Source organism: Arachis stenosperma, chromosome 4, assembly GCF_014773155.1.
Source record: "Arachis stenosperma cultivar V10309 chromosome 4, arast.V10309.gnm1.PFL2, whole genome shotgun sequence".
NCBI classification, from domain to species: Eukaryota; Viridiplantae; Streptophyta; class Magnoliopsida; order Fabales; family Fabaceae; genus Arachis; species Arachis stenosperma.
The window spans coordinates 148,937,767-148,953,490 of NC_080380.1; the positions used below are offsets into that span (position 1 = coordinate 148,937,767).

The window sequence follows — 15,724 nt, forward strand, 5'->3', positions numbered from 1 at the left end:
TGAATTATTTCAGAAAATTGTAAAAACAGAAATACCAAAATATAAAGCTATTGAAAACCCAGTTCTATTATTAAAAGAACCATCAAGCAAATTAGTTTCATCGAATTTTCAAATAAGAGAATCTAAAATTAATAGCCCTTTAAGTTTATCTAAGTTAAAAATTAAAGAAGAAAATTCTGAAATAAAAGAACTAACAAAAAAGGTCGAAAAATTAAATGAAACCCTAAACACTAAATCATGACAATAAATAAATAAGAAATATATGTAACTTATCAAGACAAGAAACAAGAGCTAATTGAAAGAAAAAATCGTTTGAATTATTTACAGTTTTCTGAAATAAATCAAAGAGCATTTGAAGCCCTAAAAATAATCTATGACAAGTTGAAAAGAGAAGTTGAAGAGCTAGAGAAATTAATAGAATCTTTAGGAAATAATGATGAATCAATGATAGAGTTTGCAAAAATTTTAAAATAAATAATGAAGCATAAAAAGATTGAAAAACCAGAAAATAAAATAAAAAGAAATAGGACGAGAAAATTAAAAGGTAAAATAAAGGAGTATAAAAGGGAATTAAACAATCTTCATATTGAAATTGATGATCTTATAATAAAAAGGATAGAAATAAGAATAAATATAAACAAGTTGGAATTAAACTTAAAAAATTTATAAATGCCTGGAAAATCATATTATGACTTAAAAGAATTAAAGCTGTTGAAAGAAAAAATGGAGAATGAAATTGAAAAATTAAACAGATATTTAGAAACAGGAGAAAGTGTAGAAATAAAAGAAGTTATTGAAGATTTGAGAAATTATATTAAAGAAAAAGACAAACAGATAAAAAATTTTATATACAATAATCCATGCAAAAAAGAATATTATAAATTAAAACAAGATTGAAAAGTTATGAATCAAAACATCAAAGACTAGTAATAACTGCAAGAGAAATAGTAGAAATGGTCAATACATTTTATCAAAATCCTTTAAATAAAGCACCTATACAAATTATAAACTTATTTAAAGTAAAATATGAAGAATTAATAGAAATTTCGAAAAAGAAATTAAAAGAAAAGCTAGAAATTAAAAATTGGTATCAGAGCCAAGTTAACGATTAAGGGTAACACTTTTTCTTTAAGCAACACTTTTAGTGATACATTTTTAAATCAATAAAAAATAAAAATCTGTAAATCTGTACCAAAACACATCTGTACACTAGACGGACCCTTTATAATATATAATAAACTTTTAATGTAGCAGAAGCTTTTAAATGTGATTTTTAGATTTTAAATAAAAAAAGATTGAGAACAAAATTTTTTTCAACCAATAACTAGACAATATTTATCTTTTCTTTTAATTTTCTCTTTCAATTCCTTAATCTTTACTTTTCACTATTTTATTAGTTAATTCTTGGATCGAAAAAAAAAGTTGGTTATCTAACAAATAAATTTTAAATATATATTTTTAATTTTTAGATTGTGCAATTTTTGTTAACCAATTTTTATTATTTTTCTAAAAATACTTTAAAAAAACATGAAGCAATGCCGTGAAATTACAAAAATTTATTATAAAAAATAAAGAGTTTTATCCTCTTTCCTACTAATTTTATTAAAAAAAAAAATGTATCACATATCACTCTCTCTTTACAATTAAAATCAAATCTTTCCTTCCAAAATTAAAGAATTCTTTCTTCATCTCTACTAATTGTTTAATTTTACAACCAAAATGTACCACATGTCATTTTCTCATTGTAATTGAAATCAAATCTTTTTCTCTAAAATTAAAGAGTTCTCCTATTCTCTCTCTCCCTTTATCTATCCATTTCATTCCTTCGACTATTTTATCTCTTTTATATATCATTATCAATAATAATTATAAGTTTGATAATCAAAATGTATAACATGATATTCTTTAATTATATTGAAATTAAAATTAAAATATTAAAATTGAAATTAAAATATAGTTATATTATATATTATTACCTAATTTAATAACAAAATGTGTCATATGACACTCTTATTAAATTTGAAAAAAATATTTTTCTCTAAAATTAATAAACTTCCTTCCTAAATTCTCTTATCTTCCTCCCTCCCTTTTTTCTATTTATCTCTACCCTTCTCACTCTATATATAATTCTAATATATTTATATATTATTATCTAATCTAATAACCAAATATGTCACGTGACATTCTCTTATTCAAATTGAGAAAAAATATTTCCTTCCAAAATTAATAAACTCTCTTCTTAAATTCTCTCATCTATCTTTCTCCCTTTTTCTTTTCTCTCTACTCTTTCCACTCTATATATAATTTATAATTTATATTTTATATTAGTAATTTGACAAATCAAAATGTGTCATCAGATATTTTTTATTATAATTAAAATAAAATTTTTTCTTTTAAAATTAACAAATTCACTCTCTCAGTCTTCATCTTTATCTTTCTCTCTCTTTTCTCATTTTCTATTTTTTCTATCTATATGTTCTACAAAAATAAAATTAATAAAATAATATAATTCAAATAAAAAATATTATTATATACATATTTTTTTAATTTTTTTATTTAGTTTTAAAGTTTTACTGTTTATCTTTTTAATCTATATTTTTATTTTTCTTCTTTCAAATATTTATTAACTATAATTTAGAGAGAATATTAATGTTATTATTAAAAGTTAAAATCAAGATTCAATTGTTTAAAAAAATTAATTTTGAGTTAGTTTTATAACTATTAATATAATTTTTTTTATACTAATATCTAATTATATTTTTATATACATAGAGAGAAAAAAAATATTAACTTTAAATGGCAAGCATAAAAATTAATTATTTCTATTTGTGCAACAAACTTAACACTTAATAAAAAATATACAAGTTAGATTGTTTTAAATTTTAGATAACGGATATTAAAATTAATTATTAAAAATAAATCAAACTCTTTCACATAAAAATAATAACTAAAAATTTTATTATTTGATTTTTTTATCTACGGAAATTCTGGTCTTTTTAGCTGATGAAGACTTTTATCCTCTACAATCTTTATAAAAAAATAGTTTGATTCTATAAATTTTTTATACTATAATCTATAATGTCAGAATAAATTTGATATAATTTTAAAAGATTTATATTTTCGTAATGTAATTACAGGAAAAAATACTAGTTACAACTGAATAAAAGCATAGCGACCACTATCCAAGATCTTTAAATCAAATGGACTGCTAATGATATTTGAACGATGTTAAAACTTTGGTCAAATAAACAAAATTTTTCCTTCTTAGTCAAGAGGAACATAAAAAGTATCACTAGCTATTATGCTTTTATCTTAGGACTAGAATTAGAGAAACTAAGGATTAGAGAAGTAGAAAAAAAAATTGAATATACGATTGAGATTGTATTGAGGTTGAGAAGAATATTATATATATAGAGTAATGAGGAGTGCTAAGAATCAGCAACTTTTGTATTTTGTAGTTATTAATTGATTATTAATAGTGTTTTTAATGGTATGAGATTACATTTAATAGTAGAAAATCATTCATTTTTTTTATGGTTAAATACTAACCACAAAACACAAAAGTTGCTGGCCCCCTAGACTTTTTCTAGAGTAATTAGTTATTTTTTACCATAAAAGATTGAAACACTGATAATACTGACCATAACTAATTTAAATTAACTTTATAATCATGAACAGGGCCAAGGTACATACTACTAAAGGGGGGCAATGGCCTCCCAAATTTTAATTTTCATTTAAAAACAAAAGTTTAGCCGCCTCCTGTTTTTATTTTCCAGCCCCCTCCCTTTTTGTTCGTATTACTTTTCCAGCCCTCCCCTTTTTAATTCATACAAAAAAACTAGCCCAATAGCCCATTTTCCTTTCTTTTTTTTTTGCCAGCCCTACCTCCCTCTTTGTTTGCATACTTTTTCAATCCTCCTTTTTGTTCCTACACTTCTCACTTTCACTTGACTTTTTTTTATTCTTCTTCTTCGTTATCTCTTTAATCTTCTTATCTTTTACCTCTTTGACTCTTGTTTTTTTTTAGATTAAGAAAAAAGATAGTAGTTCAACATATGATTCTTCGTTCTTGTTTCTCAAAAAAAGGTTCTATTTTTATTTTTTTTATTTCAAAAAAATTATTGAACTATTAACTTTTTTATATTATTTTTCTGTTAATCTTGTCTAATTTTTTTATGTTTTTTATATATTTAGTTATTTACTTAATTTATTATTATTTGTTAATTAAGTTTTTGTTATTATATGTTAGTTTGTATATTTAGTTTTTTTTATTAGTTAATTATTTAATTATAATTTTATATTATTTATACTACAATGTCAGTATTATTGTTCTGAATTTTAATATCTTATTTTGAATTGAAATATAATTTTTATATTTTATAAATATTTAGATTGTAATTTACACTTTTTGCTAAATATATTTTAAATTATAAGAACGTATTTGGCCATTTGAATTATGAGTAAGTTCAAAACTATTGATACATTTAAAAAAAAAAGATCAAGAGAATGAAGATGCTTCTACTATTACTACTCCAATACTTGAGAGGTCATCAGATTTCATTAATTACTTCAAGTTCTCTATTGATTAGCTCAAAGCGTCCTCGACTTCTTCTAAATCAACTGGATGTTTTTCGTTTGGAAAGAGATCTTGGAATGCGACCAATGATTTGGAAGTTTTCTCCAAATCAAAGAGATAAAATCCGTCAGACTTATATTAAAGTTGGGCCAAATCAACCAATTCTTAATAATTATCCATTTTCTGATGATAAAAGTCATCGTCGCTTTCAAGCTTCATGATTTAAATTGTTTCCATTTTGGTTAGAATATTCTATAGAAGATGATGCTATATATTGTTTTCCATGCTTTTCTTTTGCTAAGGAACCTTCAATCAATACGGGTTCAAATGCTTTTATTGAGAATGGTTTCAGGAATTGGAAGAAAGTAAATAGTGGAAAAGAATGTGCTCTTTTGAATCACATTGACAAAGGTCCCAACTCATTCCATCATAAGGCGCTGAAATCATGTGATGATTTGATGAAACAATCACAACATATATATCGACAGACTTCTTTATAAGCAAACATCAGAAGAGATTGAAAATAATCGAATTCGACTAGGAGCACTTATAGATTGCATTAGATGGTTGACATTTCAAGGTTGCGCATACAGATATGATGAAAGCCAAAGTTCAAGCAACAGAGGTAACTTTTTGGAAATGTTGAAATTTTTGAGATCTTACAATGAAAGAATGAAAAAGAATGTTTTGAAAAATGCTCCAAAAAATGCTAAGTATATTTCAAATGATGTCCAAAAAAAAATTCTACATATTCTTACTACTAAGGTGAGAAATTCAATTAGAGAAGAGATTGGAGATGCCAAATTTTGTATTATTGTTGATGAAGCTAGAGATGAATCTAAAAAGGAGCAAATGGCCATTGTTTTTAGATTTGTTACTCTAGATGGTTTTGTTAAAGAGAGATTCTTTGATCTTGTGTATGTCATTAATACTTGTGCAACAACTTTAAAGAAAGAATTGATTTCTATCCTTTCTCATTATAATCTCCAAGTTGAAAATATTAGGGGTCAAGGGTATGATGGTGCTAGTAACATGCGGGGTGAGTGGAATGGTTTGCAAGCTTTGTTTTTTAAAGATTCTCCTCAAGCATATTATGTACATTATTTTGCACATAGGTTACAATTAGCATTGGTGGCAGCTTCAAGAGAGGTACTTCAGATTCATAAATTTTTTACTCAATTAAACTCTATTGTCACTATTGCTAGTGCTTCTTCAAAAAGACATGATAAATTACAAGAAGCTCAAGCAATTGAAAATGCAAACTTGGTTGCTCAAAATGAATTAGAAACAGGTAAATGTGCGAATCAAATAAGCACTTTACAAAGAGTTGGAGATACTCGATGGAGCTCTCACTTTAATTCTATTTGCAGTTTGGTAAAAATGTTTACTGCTACCAACATTATTCTCAATAATATCATTGAAGACGGGACAACTTATGCACAAAGAGGTGAGACTTATGGTGTTAGTAAAATATTATTGTCATTTGAATTTGTTTTCACTTTGCACTTGATGAAAGAGATTATGGGAATCACTAATGTTCTTTGCCAAGTACTGCAACAACAATCTCAAGATATTCTTAATGTAATGCATATTGTTTCTACATCAAAGTTAATTCTTCAACAATTAAGAGATAGTGGATGGTGCAATTTTCTTGCAAATGTTAAAGATTTTTGTGAAAAGCATGAAATTGAAGTCCCTAATATGAGTGCACAATATATTTTTGGAAGAGGTTGATCTCGTCAACCAAGTGTGATAGTTGAGTATCATTATCGAATAGATGTATTCTTGACAACAATTGACTCTCAAATATAAGAGTTGAATAGTAGATTTAATGAGCAAACAATAGAGCTTTTGACTTTGAGTTGTGCTTTAGATCCTAAAGACAATTTCAAATCATTTAATATTGAAGAAATTAGCAAGTTAGCAAAGAAGTTTTATCTCCTTAACTTTCCTTCTAATAAGCTGAATATTTTGAAATTTCAGTTGCAACATTATCAGCATGATATACCAAATCATTTGAAAGGCATTGGTATACTTTTTGAATTGTGCAAGAAGTTGCAAGAAACGGGAAAATCAAGAAGTTATCACATGGTTGATAGATTAATACGTCTTGTTTTCACTCTACTAGTATCTACAGCAACAACAAAAAGAACTTTTTCAGCAATGAAAATTATTAAGTCAAGACTCAGAAGTAAGATGGCTGATTAATTTCTTGTAGACAATTTAGTCATCTATATAGAAAAAAATTAGCAGCTATTTTCGACACAAATTCAATTATAAATGATTTTGAAAATAGAAAAAAACGTCGAATAGCCTTTTCATGATACGAAACTGTAAGTGGTAACTTTTATATGTTATTGTCTTACTTTAATTGAGATTATATATTTAATTTTTTTAATTTTATCAATAGAAATAGTAATATAAAATATTTTTAGTAAATTATTAAACACTGTCCCCCCTAAATAGTTAGTCTAGCTCCGCCCCTGATCATGAAAGATTTGTTTCGTTTGACATTTCTAACTAAACGTCAATTTTTTAAATGTACTGTTAGTAAGACTTTCTATGTGGTTGTTTATTATCCAAAGTGTTATTATTTTATTTTAATTTAATAATAAAATAATATGTTATTAAACTAATCACCTAATCAATCATCAGAATCTCTTATAATTATTTTCTGTTAATGTAATTATTTTTTTATAATTTTTAATTGTTAATGCAATTATTTTCTCTCTAAGCAGGTGATACCAAACCCTCCTGATCCACTTATTCCTCCTCAAGCCAACCAACCTCCAATTCAACCGGCATCTATAAGACCACCACCAATCAGACCTTCAATGCAGAATATACCTCCCGATAGCAAGAGGCCAACCAAAAAGAAGAATACCAAGAGGCTTTCTCCAATTATGTTCAACAATATGAGACCTCCTTCAATAAGCAACCTCTCAAGTAGGCCTATTGTTAGCCAAAAAATCATGCATAGTGTTAGTGTTGGAACATCTACCAGATTCATGCAATTTATGCCGACTCCAAAACTTGGAGCACTAACAACTGGACTCTCTAGTGGCAGTAACAATTTCATACCTAGTTAGGGCCTAAGATTGACTGGATTAAGGAACTTTTGTTGTAGTGTTTAAGTATGGCTGTTACATAGACCATGTGCAATTCAATTTTTTTGGGAACTTAGTTATAGTGTTTTGGTTTAGAGTTACATTGACCATGGTTTGTTTTGTTACTTAATTCTCATCAAACAACTATGATGAATTAGCATAAACTTATATGTCTACTATGTTAATGAGAGATGATTACATATTTAGCATTGTCCCACATTGATTTTGTTAAAGAATTTTCATTTAATAATTGTCACCATTCATATATATTGCTATATCAAGATTAAATTAGAGTTTGTGATTTGAAATATAAACAGTTATGTCAAATTTTAAATATTTAAAAGTTATCTTTGTCAAATTTTTATTCATTCGGTTCACAAATTTTCATGGTTACAAAATTAATTTAAATTAATCATGGACAATATTGTCAGCGCCTCAATCTTTTATGATTAAAAATGGCTAATTACTCTTATATATATATATATATATATATATTTTTTTTTTTTTTTTTTTTGAGGATGAGCAAAATTAAAAGATGAATTATGACTTAAAATGAACTAAGAACACAATTCCATTACTTAAATTGAAAGAGAAAAATTACAAATTAAATTGGAGGAGACCATGGTCATAGCTGATAGGTCCACCTTTTTTACACCTCTCTATTCTTTAATCATAAGAATAATTGTCTATAGATGAGTGAGCATCATGCTGGACATATGACTTGGCGATACTAAAGGACAAGTTAAGATTGGTTAAGTCTAATATGAAGAGTTTAATAATATAGTAGTTGGTATAATAAAATTGGTGGTGAAAGCAATTGTCATGACCAAGGTCTTTTTATAACAAATATATGTATCAATCATTCATCAGAGTATTGCAAGTAGCAAATAATATATTCCAAAGTCACCAAGCAAGTTCATGAATCAATCCACCAACTATTTCATCATTGATATCCACACTGCTTCACTGCTTCTTTGATTTCAATTGTTGTATACCACATCATGGCCGATGATGGAGCGGCCGGGGCGGTGTCTTCTTCGTCGTCACCGGCACCCTGGGTGTGGGCGACGTCATCCTTATCAGAAGGCATGTATGATGTTTTTCTGAACTTTAGAGGCGAGGACACAAGGTACTTATTCACAGATTATCTCTATCATGGGCTGGCCGATGTAAAAAAACTGGAGGTATTCAGGGATGATCCGGGTCTGAAACTAGGTGACGAAATTAAACCTACTCTGATGGAAGCTATTAAAAGATCTTGGATTCATATTGTTGTGATGAGTGAAAACTATGTGTCTTCTTCATGGTGCCTCCTGGAACTAGAGCAGATGCTCAAGTATTACTCCAAGGATGGAAACAAACGATCCGTTATTCCAGTTTTTTATCACGTGACGCCCGCGGAAATGAGACATCAGACTAGCACCATATCTAAGAAAGCCATGAAGAAACATAAAAAGAGAGAAGGCAAAGACAAGGCGAAAGCGTGGAAGTTGGCTTTATCTAGAGTTTGCGGGATAAGTGGAGGACACATTGTTAAGAAGGGAAATCGGTGAGTTCTTTTTAGTTAATTGATATTATAACGAAATTATTATTATTATTATTATTATTATTTAATCCTCGCTCTTTAGAGATTTTAGAATTTATGTAAAATAATTACCTGAAATTGACCAAAAAATATTTATTTCTCTAATTGAACTCATATTCTTTTATCATCTTAATTAATAAAGATTGAGAGGACAAATTAAGTTTTATTATGTGTTTCTTTATATTAGGTCACTCTAAAATTTACAATGAATCACGAAAAAGTTTATTTTTTTTATTAATTAATTGGTAGACATAATTTTTTCTAAAATAATAATGGATTCTACTAGGTAGATAACGAAAGATTTGAACAACATGAATAATGGACTGAAAATTTAGCTCAATAAAATTTAAAAAAAAAATACTCCACGCAAATTACCTAACTAAAATATCTCATTCAATAATTCAAAAATTTTAACCATTCATTGTATTCTAATTTATCAAAGCATTAGCTTTTCTCCCAAATTTTCTGTCGTCGCCACCGTCGCTTGGTCTTCAACCAACCCCCTTCGTCGCCAGCGGGATCCTTTTCACCGTCGCAGGTTTGTCAACAAGGATTCTTATCGGCGTTGTTCTCCTCCAGATGGGAAACAAACAACGTCGCTCACCCCTGATGAAAATAATCATCTACTTAAGAATAAAAATAATTATCCGTATATCTAGTGAATTGAACATCTAGCATATTTTAATTGTATATAACTAAATCCAATCCAATCAAATAACCATCCACATAAAAATTAAAATAACCATCCTCGTATCACCTAAAATGATAATCCTAAACTAGCTATAATTGAATACTAGAACTTGAACTCAGAGAAGCGGCGAACAAAGGGATGGAACCTATGGGAAAAGGAAGTCGTTGAGGAGGTTGAGCATGTAGATTCCGAAGCCGTAGAAGATGATGTAGAAGTTTTGGATCAAGTATGGGCATAAAATGTAGATATAAGCGATAACCAAGGAACCAATCCAACAGTGGAGTATATGCGGCATAGTCTTGTCGAGAAAATATTGGTACTGCCACGACACCGTGAATTTCCATCGCGATAAGGTGCCATCCAGTTAATTATATTTTAATTATGATTCATTATTAATATAAATATAAATTTTACTAAAAATGTATTAATCTGCTTTATCTATTTCAATGCTGGTATTATGATTAAAGTTATTTGTTTTGATACTAGTATTAAAATTTACTGATATTATAGTTAGACGATAGACTTTGTAAATTAACTGTTACTCTTATTGTATCAAATTAAGATACAAATATGGTAGTACGGATAAATTTTATGTTTTTTTTTATATGAGTTATTTTTAGAATTTGAGACTTGATTCTTTGTAAAATGTTAGTGAAGACATGTATTTTAAATTTTAATTCTAATTTTTTTTATTATTTTTTATCTTTTATTTATGTGAGATCGGTTCGATTCAACTAATAATAATTTATTGGTTAAATCATAAATCAATGAACAGACTGATTCGATCACCGCTTCGATTCTGACAACTATGATTAAGACAGTTGTAGAAAAAACCGACGCTGTTGAAGAAGTAGAGTACAAAACATATAATATGTGAAGATGTAATCGTACGTAGTGATTTAGATGTTAATCCTAATGTTTTCAAATATAAAAATCTGATAATAATAATTATTTAATTAATTAAGAATCTAATTTTTAATTTTAAATTTAATTTTTTTTAAACCGTTATAGCTCCTCTATACTTTTCCAATAATAATTACGTACAAAGATATTAATATTGTGTGTTATGATTTGCAGTCATGAAACAGAGGTCGTAGGCAAGATTGCTGAACAAGTCTCAGCAAAAATTCTAGAGATCAGGCAACAATTGAATAGATTTGTTTCTCAATATAAAGTGGTTGAATCACTTTTGAACCTTGAATCTTCTGATAATGTTGGTGTGGTGGGAATTTATGAAGATCCTAAAATAGCCAAAAGTTACATAACAAGATTTGCTTTTGAGCTATACTATAAGATCAAATACAAGTTCAGAGCGGCAAGTTTTCTTGTTGATGTTAGTAAACAGTTAAGGGAAAACACCGCTAATGGCTTGGAAAATCTCCACAAGGAGCTTCTTTCTGATATGGGTGTGGAAACCATGCAGGAGTTGCAACGTAAGAGGGTGCTTCTGGTTCTGGAAGGGGTTGATAGTGAACAGCATTTGAAGTTGCTAGTGGAAATGGGAGTAAGTGATTGGTTTGGTGGTGGTAGTAGGATCCTCATAGCAACAGAAAACAGAAATCTCTTTCAGGATTGTCCTGCTGTGATGAATGGTGTTAAGCTTGAGAAACATTGCATACGTGAAGGTGAATTGGTGAAGGAAAAGATTGTGAAGGAGAAGAAGGTAGTGGGATTTGTGAAAGAATTCATCGATGTAATTAATCAACTGAAGGAAGAAGATTCAAATGGGAGGAGTGTTGTTTCAATTGTCGGCATGGGCGGGTCGGGAAAGACTACTCTTGCCCGAATGATCTATGACAGCGATGAGGTGACGAAGGTATTCCCTTGCCGTGCATGGGCAACTGTTTCCAAACAGTGCATTGAAAAGGAAGTTTACAGAAAGCTTCTCAAGTCTTTGAAGGTACCAAAATCTGAATATGAAAAATTAAGTAAAGAGGAGTTGAAGAAAAAGGTGAGAGAATGTTTGAATGGGCAAAGCGGGAAGTATTTGATAGTGCTGGATGATGTGTGGAACACTCAGGCGTGGAACAAGTTGGAGCATCTTCTCCCAGAAAAGAATAGTGGGAGCAGGATATTGATGACTACGCGAAATGATAGGGTGGCAAACCATGCAATGTCAAAGGAACCTCACCATCAACTTGGCTCTTTGGATGAAGAAGAAAGTTGGGAATTGTTCCGTAGCGAGGTGTTTCGTAGAGAAAAGTGTCATCCTGATTTAAAGCCTATTGGTAAATCAATTGTGGGAAGTTGCAAGGGTTTGCCATTGGCTATCGTAACCATAGCAGGGCTTGTCAAAGAGAGGAAGAGATCAACAACAGAGTGGCAAAGTATTGTGAATTTAATGTCTCAATGGGATGATGATGATGATGATGATGATGATGATGATGATGATAGTGATGATGATAAGAAGCCGAGGACGATGAGTAGGATGATGAAGATATTGCAGCTGAGCTATGATGATTTACGTCCAAAATTGAAGTCATGCTTTCTATATCTTGGGGTGTTTCCGGAAGATTGCAAGATTGCAGCAAGGGCTTTAATTAAACTATGGAATGCAGAAGGCTTGATAAAAGTAATGGAAACTGGAAGTTCAAATGCACCAGAGCCTGAAGACATTGGTGAGGACCGCTTGAAGGAGCTAGTGGATCGTAACTTGGTACAAGTGGTGAGTAGGAAGAGTGATGGGGAAGGCGTGAAAACATGTCAGATCCACGATCTCATCCGGAAACTGTGCATATCACTGAATAACAAACCAGATAACAACAACAATGATCGCAGATTATTATCCTTTACCAGAAACGAAGGATCCTATACCTGTTCATTAGAGACGTGCAATAAAGAATCCACTCGTTCGCTATTCTTTTATGAAGATGCACGGGAATGGTTACACCATATTCCAGAAAACCTCAGAGTTAATGTGCTATATTTTTCGAAATGGGCTCGGGTTAGTTCTTCAACAAGTGCTGAGTATTTGAAGAGTTTGACACCCCTGCGGTACTTGAAAATGGAAGTTGAATTAGATGGATTATGTGACTTTCACAATTTGGAAACATTACATGTACTGTACACTAGTTCGAAGGACCTAAGAATTGAGGGGTTAAAGCAACTGAGACATCTTCATTGTGAATTTCGGGTGAGATTGTTAGTAGATGAACAAGAAGTGAAAGATAAAATGCAGAATCTCCAAACCCTGTGTTATGTGTATGCCGATTCAAAACTAGGGAGCTTACTAGGCAGTGCTTACTTTCCCAACTTGAGAACACTCGGTTTATATATAACTGCATACCAAGACCGTCAAGCAACAGAAGCAGAAGAAATCTTAAAGAGCCTGCACTGCCTAAGAAAGTTGCGGAAGGTGAAACTTACGTTTGCTCCCTTTGGTTGGGTTCCATTAGATAGAATTGCATTTCCGTCAACTCTTACCAAGATTACCTTGTCATCATTTGGGGGCTTCATGTCCAAAGACATGAATGTTTTGGGACAAATTCGCAGCCTTCAAATTTTAAAATTGAAATCTGGAATTTGTACTGAAATACCTCTTCATTGTGGTACTGCTGGGAGCTTTCCGGAGCTTCAAGTGCTCATCATGATAAGGATGTCTGTCAAACGTCTTACATCAGAAGAAGGTGCGATGCCTCGTCTTCAACGTGCTGTCTTCTGTGACTGCCCTTACTTGTTGAAGGAGGAGGTTACTCAAAAAATGCTTTCCTTGGGTAGTAACTTGGAGTTTTTAGACCGTCAAGTGGACGATGATGATTGATTTCTGTGAGGCATTGGATGTCGATGTCTGCTTCTTTTCCAAAAGTAGGTATATATTTCCTTTTTATTATTTTGCTAAGAGCAATGTTAGGGGGCAGCAATTTTTGTGATTGTTAGCCATCAACTAGCCATCAATGATGATTTAATGGTGTGAGATTGGTGTGAGATTTCATCCAATGGCTCACATTTCTCTGCTGGTTAAATGCTGGCCAAAATTCAACAAAACTGCTGGTCCCCTAGACTTTTCCTTTTGCTAATAAGGTGAATCATTCTAACATGTATGTATGTATAATCAATTTGTGCAGAACTCTCCTCCATAATACATACATCATTACATGATATGCTGCTGCAGCCTCATTGTATTGTAATCCTCTAATATTGCACTACTTTTCTTTTTTTTTCTTTTCTTTTTATTTTGAATGACACTTTTTAGTACTTTTATTTGTCATATTGTAATTCCTCGAACACGTGTTTATTGTGGTTCGCTTTTATTTACGTTGTGCATGCTCTGTTGAAGTTTTGAAAGACATGTATTTTCCTTTATGTTATAAATAAATATGAGATGAGTATTTCATAGCTTTAGTGTATAGCGTTAAATATTCTTGATCATGGCAAAGATCCGAAAAAAATTGAAACAAAAAGAATGCATGCAGAATCTCCTAACCCTGTATCACGTGTCTTGATCAATTTTGTTATCAAAATCACTAAATTAGACTAATTTAAATGTGGAATTACAAGTGTATGTTTAATGACCATGATGTTTGTTAAACTTGACTTTCAAATTTTGTTAGTGTTCCTATCGATTATACTTTGTTAGGTAGACAATGACTTTTGTTAACAATGTGAATAATAGGTTTTAAAATTAGTCTAATAAAGTAAAAATACACTACATCTCAAAATTACTCATCTAAATCTTAGCATTAGAATAATCATCCGCACATCTAATAAATTGAACATCCGATATATTCATTGTTCACATTGTTTAATATTTTCATTAACTACCTATACTTTTTCTTTAAGAATTTACTTGTACATAAAAACTTATTGGTGAAAACTCAGTTGCAATCGAGTCGACTATACCTGAGTTTTCACCATTAACTTTTAGTAACATATCTTTTTTTTTCTAAAAAATGTGAGAGTAAATTCATTATTATAGTAGGATATTACACATATAGTTATTCAAAAATGCTATTCATAAATTAAAATTAACCACTAAAATCAATCATAAATATATTTATATATAAATATGTATAATTTAATTTATTTTTAATGAATTTATATTTCAATGTGTATCATAGCATAATTATTTTTTGAAAAAGTCTAGAAAATTAGCATTTTTATTAAAATTTGACCAATACTTAACCATAAAAAAAAAATAATTAATCTCATATCATTATATAAAATCTCACACCATTAAAAATATCAATATTAATTAATTGTTAGTTACAAATCACAAAATTTGCTGAAACGGCCACTTCTCTTATTTTTTTTCCCTAAAATTCAATGAGGCCAGTTGCCACCAACGCATACATAAGTGAATCCGTCCCATTTTCATCATTTTCCAGGAAACTTGGCAGCATATGCTTAATTTATGCTATACACTGAATTTTAATTCAACTTTACCTGCTTCATTTCTTCATTTTTTATATCAACTAACACTGCTTCACTGCTTCCTTCCTTCCGATTCCGAGTTATATATATGTACCACGTCATGGCCGATGATGGAGCGACCGGGTCATCATCGTCGTCGACGCCGTGGAAGTGGGCATCGCCATCCTTGTCAGAAGAAGGAATGTATGATGTTTTTTCTGAACTTTAGAGGCGAAGACACAAGGTTTGCATTCACAGATTATCTCCACTATGCACTCTCCGAAATCGGAAAGCTCAAAGTATTCAGGGATGATCCGGGTCTGGAACTAGGTGACGAAATTAAATCTACTCTGATGGAAGCAATTAAAAGATCAAGGATGCATATTGTTGTGATGAGTGAAAACTGTGTATCTTCC

General features: G+C 30.1%; 1 protein-coding gene across 2 annotated transcripts; it reads left to right on the forward strand.

Moving 5' to 3' along the window:
* The first annotated feature begins 8,388 nt into the window (after nucleotides 1–8,388).
* Nucleotides 8,389–14,300, forward strand: LOC130976677 (disease resistance protein RPP13-like). Of its 2 annotated transcripts, none has more exons than XM_057901589.1 (3): nucleotides 8,389–9,232; nucleotides 11,037–13,767; nucleotides 14,024–14,300. In XM_057901589.1, exons 1-2 carry the CDS (start codon nucleotides 8,685–8,687, stop codon nucleotides 13,717–13,719), a joined length of 3,231 nt encoding a protein of 1,076 aa, XP_057757572.1. In that variant the 5' UTR covers nucleotides 8,389–8,684; the 3' UTR covers nucleotides 13,720–13,767; nucleotides 14,024–14,300. The 2 variants fall into 2 exon arrangements, with proteins under 2 accessions (XP_057757572.1, XP_057757571.1); XM_057901588.1 differs by having other exon boundaries at nucleotides 8,391–9,232; nucleotides 11,037–13,763.
* Nucleotides 14,301–15,724: the final 1,424 nt, after the last annotated feature.